This window comes from Austrofundulus limnaeus, unplaced genomic scaffold (assembly GCF_001266775.1).
Source record: "Austrofundulus limnaeus strain Quisiro unplaced genomic scaffold, Austrofundulus_limnaeus-1.0 Scaffold1759, whole genome shotgun sequence".
NCBI classification, from domain to species: Eukaryota; Metazoa; Chordata; class Actinopteri; order Cyprinodontiformes; family Rivulidae; genus Austrofundulus; species Austrofundulus limnaeus.
In genome coordinates, this window is record NW_013954161.1 from 5,340 (window position 1) to 10,510 (window position 5,171).

General features: G+C 38.4%; 1 protein-coding gene across 1 annotated transcript; it reads left to right on the plus strand.

Moving 5' to 3' along the window:
- Window positions 1–651: 651 nt before the first annotated feature.
- On the plus strand, window positions 652–5,131 carry ppp1r7 (protein phosphatase 1, regulatory (inhibitor) subunit 7; the record flags this gene model as incomplete). Its single annotated transcript, XM_014033508.1, is given in 10 exon segments — window positions 652–714; window positions 1,570–1,665; window positions 1,851–1,906; window positions 2,119–2,184; window positions 2,306–2,436; window positions 2,534–2,696; window positions 2,836–2,952; window positions 3,051–3,155; window positions 3,290–3,376; window positions 4,652–5,131. Coding segments are annotated over 10 exon segments (1,038 nt in total). The 5' UTR covers window positions 652–674.
- Between the last annotated feature and the right edge of the window lie 40 nt (window positions 5,132–5,171).

The following is a 5,171-nucleotide window of genomic DNA, read 5'->3' on the forward strand; positions in this document are numbered from 1 at the left end:
ATGAACAACTTTAAACTTAAAAATGAACAGTGGAAGTCTGTAARGTAACATGTAAATTCATTCACATTACTCTCTTTTGTTCCACATCTGATTTATGGAGTATGAACTTGATTGGATCAAAGAGGACTTGGCAACAGGTCTAGATTAAATATAAGAACATTTTACATCCCTAGAATTCAGAAGAGCTGGGAGGCCTGTTTGTTTTAGAAGGGTATCCCACCCATAGAAACACATAGAGAATTATAACTTTTATTGATAACCATCGTAATGTTAAAATAATAATAGTCAAAATTAATCAGTGGCATTTTATTGCAGTCTGATTTTAAAAAAAGGTCCAAAACAGACAGATAAAGAAAACAGAATCCCTGAGAAAACACATTGGTTGGGTGTGACCGCTGACTGAACAGATAAGGCACCAGGTTTAACTAAGCCTGGCTGTTAGCCTGGTCTGGAGCAGGCTAGCTGCTACTGCTTTTGTGAAARCGAATCGAAGCTTAATTCAGCCAGGATATCTGGAAAATCCCGGCTTGTCTGTACACAGTGTTCATTTTCAGTGTGGACTTCATGCAGTGGGTTCATTTTCCGTGTGGAGCAGCAGCGCCCCCTGGTGTCTGAAGGCAGAGCGTTCTTCCAGCGGATTGGTCGAGCGGTTGTCAGGAGTGTTTACAGGAAACATGGCTTCTCTGTCTGCTGGAGAGCTTCAAGATATGGAAGGTGAGCACAYAAAACGCCCAAATAAGTTGTCGCGATGTGACTCCATCGGGCAGGAGGAATTGCAACCATTTGTAAAACGATTCACGGTGCTCCTATAAGTAACCTCGGTGACTTGTTGTTCCTGTTACTGCGCAGACCTTCATCCTGGTTTTGTTAGCTGATAAGCTATGAACAAGACGTTAGCTAGGTAGCGCTTAGCGTCTGGTCACTCTGTAGTTTTCAACTATTTTTGTTCCATGTGAAAATGCTGCATTGTTGGAAACAGAGCTTTTTGTAACGTGTTGATGGTGTGTGGATTTAACATGCTAGAAATGTAGTTATTGTCCCCGTTATATGTAGCTCAAACAGCTACTAAGCTACCTAGCATGTTAGCAGTGGAGTGAAATTTAAGACAACTGACCTCATTTTTACAAACTGGAAAGAGTGGAAATGCTCCGGACACGCTGTGTAATAATAATTAGATGTACATTTTATAAGTCTGCTTGCTTTAGTGTCAATGTTTGTGCACGTTTGTTCGATCCCTGCATGTTGCAAAGTGCAGAAAAGCAACAGAACGTATCCAATCACGACTTTTTTATTGATCAAGTTACCTTCAGACATCCGGTCTGAGGCCTAAAGCTCCACACAGCATTTTCTGACTGCTGAGTCAGTGACTAAGATGGAGATACAGCACTGTGCAAAGATTTTAAGTCACTTCTCCTTTATGTTATATTATTTAATGCTTTAGAAAAACCCGTAGAAATATTGATCAATATAATTTTAATTGTTTACATGAAAGTTACATGTTTATTATCTAAAATTAGACTAGCTCTGTGCCTTTTACTGTACGTCAAAGCTTCTCTRCACTAACTGCAGTAGACCGAAGGGGAGAGTCTGAGGAGTCTGGTGATGATGAGACCAGGAGGAAGAGCATCAATGGCGATGTGGACCCCAATCAGCCCACTGCCACAAGTAAGTTGTCTTCAGCTTCCTCATAAAAGAAAAAAAACTGTGCCGACATCAATAAGCAAAAAGCAACTGATCTTTCTGTAAGACTACTTTGCACAATACCCTTTATTGAAATATTTGCTGCTTGTTGTCTTCAACTTTATCTTACCACAATGCAATGACAGATTAAGTTTGTACCATTATTAAAGGTAAAGAAGAGTCACCTGTTGACATGGACACTATAACCTTGGATCCAGAGGAAGAGGTTAGAAAGCCCATTAATTAAATTTATTCTCATCTTATTTATTGCACGTAATGATCACAAACACCTTTTTTAGGAAAGTATGTTTGCAAAAGAACACAATTTACTTTTGTTTCTGAATATAAAAGTAAATATTCTGAGTTGTGAATTGTAGAAAATATATAGTTTTTAAAATATTACTAAAAGTCATTGTAAAGTTGCTTTTTGTTTCCTAGGATGTTGATCTTGTTCATTGTCGTATTGGGAAAATAGAAGGTCTGGAAGTGCTACAGAAGGCTAAAGTAAGTAATTTATTTATGATTTCTATGTGGATTTTATGTGCCTATAAAAAAGACATCTGCACCTGGCTTAAACTTTCTTAAAGCTTAGCTACATGTGTTTTTTCTCTCTCTCTGTATCCAGACACTCTCCTTACGACAGAACCTCCTCAAAAAGATAGAAAACCTTGACAGTTTGACCTCACTCCGGGAACTAGATCTTTATGACAATCAAATCCGCAAGCTGGAGAACTTAAACAACCTCAAAGAGTTAGAGTAAGTCTGGGGGTAAAAGGGTCTCCCAAAGGAAACCACTCATTTCAGTTTATTAAAAGGGATTCATTTTTATTTATTCCTCACCATGAACCTACAGGCTGCTCGACGTTTCCTTTAACGTTTTGCGGAAGGCGGAAAACTTGGAGGAGTTGACTCGGCTGAAGAAACTGTTTTTGCTTCACAACAAAATTGGCACCATTTCCAACGTGGACCACCTAAAGGACCTCGAGATGCTGGAGCTGGGCTCTAACCGAATCAGGGTGAGCCGTAAAGGGGTTCTCTGCTGCTGTGGGGTTTTTACATTTAAACTCTTATGAAACATGTGCAGAGGAACGTTTGAGCAGTGGCTTTGCTTTTACTTTTAGGAGTTTCATTTGGGCTGTTTGGTTGTGTTTACAGGTGATTGAGAACCTGGATGGTCTTTCATCTTTGCAAAGTTTGTTTCTTGGCACCAATAAAATAACAAAGCTTCAAAATCTGGACAATTTACACAACCTGACTGTTTTAAGCATTCAGGTATATACACACACAACTTCTTGTCACCGCTTGTAGAATTTCTAACAAGTCTAAAACGTGTCTAATGTGGTTGATGTTTTACATATACTTATTTTCAGAGTAACCGGATTACTAAAATCGAGGGATTACAGAACCTTCTCAACCTGAAAGAGCTCTATTTGAGCCACAATGGCATTGAGGTCATAGAGGGCCTGGAAAACAATGTGAGTCATAAAATGGTCTGAAAGGACTGGCTGACAAACTGTTCAGCTGTTCAAACATACAACAACAGAGTTTGTTCTGGACTTCCACACATTTATGTAATTATTAATTTTAGTTTCATTTTTTATTTCCACAGAAAAAACTTAGCACACTGGACATCGCTGCCAACCGAGTAAAGAAAATTGAAAACATCAGCCATCTGACAGAGCTGCAGGAGTTCTGGGTATGGATAGTTTTCTGGTTGAGCAAGAATGGTTTTATAACGATGGAGAAGCTTGRCAGTGGCAGACATATTAGGAGCAGTTAGAAACTCGTAAAACTTAATAAGGTGCTATTGAACAGGAGGAACGCTGTTTCTGTACTTGTTTTGTTTGTCTGTATAGTTTAAATGTACCCATCAGAACATTTACAACCAATTAAAATTCATTCAGGTCTTTTGTTTAACTGAATTACTTACCCTTCGTAAATTAAACACCCATATAAATAGTTGCTTATGTTAACTTTCAAAAGGTTAAAGCCCAAGCCAATATGCAATTCAAGGCCTAAAACACATAATGAAAATGTTACTGTGCTTGAACGCATTTTGTTAGATGTATGAATTTCAAAAATCACAATCCAGARGAATTATTCTCCGCATCTATTGATCAAAAAGCATTGCCTTCCAGCACATGATTGGCATTAATATTAACATGACCTAACAAATACACAACCTGGCCAAAAAAATTGCCAACAATGTCACTTTTTGTTCAATGCACTTCTAAACAAACAGTCAGGTACAAATGTCTGCTTTCCTTGCTGCTTCATTGGGTTTCATCACTGGTTATGTACAGGCTCAGTGGGGTGGGTGTTTGTTTTCAGAAAATGCGTCTCTTACCTTTTAAAGCTTGAGGGTGTTTATATAGGTGCTGCCAAAGAAAGGCACAGCAAACATGATGTGGGCAGTGAGAAGAATGAACGAAATGTTAGCTAATTTTACACATGAATGCCAAGCTCTGCAAATAATCACTCTTGAAGCTGATAAAGGTTTCAGCTCCTACTAAAGATGTGAAAGCTTCTTTTCATGCCACAATTTGACTTATAGTGTTTTAAACTCATGAAATTATTAAAGGGGGTCGTATTAAATATTTTCCAGGCATATACGGACATCAATTCTATACCATAATCAAGTAACTGTTATCTTCAGTTAATATGAACAAAATGTATATATGGGGCAGGAGCTCTGCTGCAGACTTGAGTTTCAGGGAGGAGCTTTGTACTAATGGGCGGTGCTTTGTACCAGCAAGTGTTTAGACTGCTACCACTGAAGATTCAAGGATTTCTCAAACATGCGTTAACGAGGGTGTTTTTAATGAGAGAATGACATTATAACCTAATATAAAGCACAAAACAGTTGATTTTGCATAATTCCCCCCTTTAAAAATATTTCATTTCCAGTTTATATTTACTTTTTTTTCTTTTCAAATCTGATGACTCTTGCTGTCTCAAACTCTCCTTCCAGATGAACGATAATCAAATAGACAACTGGTCGGATCTTGACGAGCTGAAGAACGCAAAGTCTCTGGAGACGGTCTACCTGGAAAGAAACCCGCTACAGAAAGACCCCCAGTATCGGAGAAAGATCATGTTGGCGTTGCCCAGTGTACGCCAGATTGACGCTACGTTTATTCGCTTTTAAACTGCGTACAATCTGACTGCCAGCCTCTCAGTGTTTCACCTCCCCTCACCTCCCCGCCTACACAAACACATCGGCCTCGACATATCAAGTCACTCTATACACAAAATACATTCCAGCACAGAACTCACCTGTTTTTCACTCATCATACATGTAAGCATGTATGCTCTCATTGGAACCTTGATTCATGCTGTTGTGTGGAAGCTTTTATTTATTAAGGTGAAACTGTGAAAACCTACCCTACGCTCATTTTTTTCCTGCACTTTGTTTTTGTTTTTGATTCTTTTCTTTTCTTTTCTTTTTTTTTTTTTTTTTTTTTTTTTTTGTTAAAATGTTGAGTTCGAGT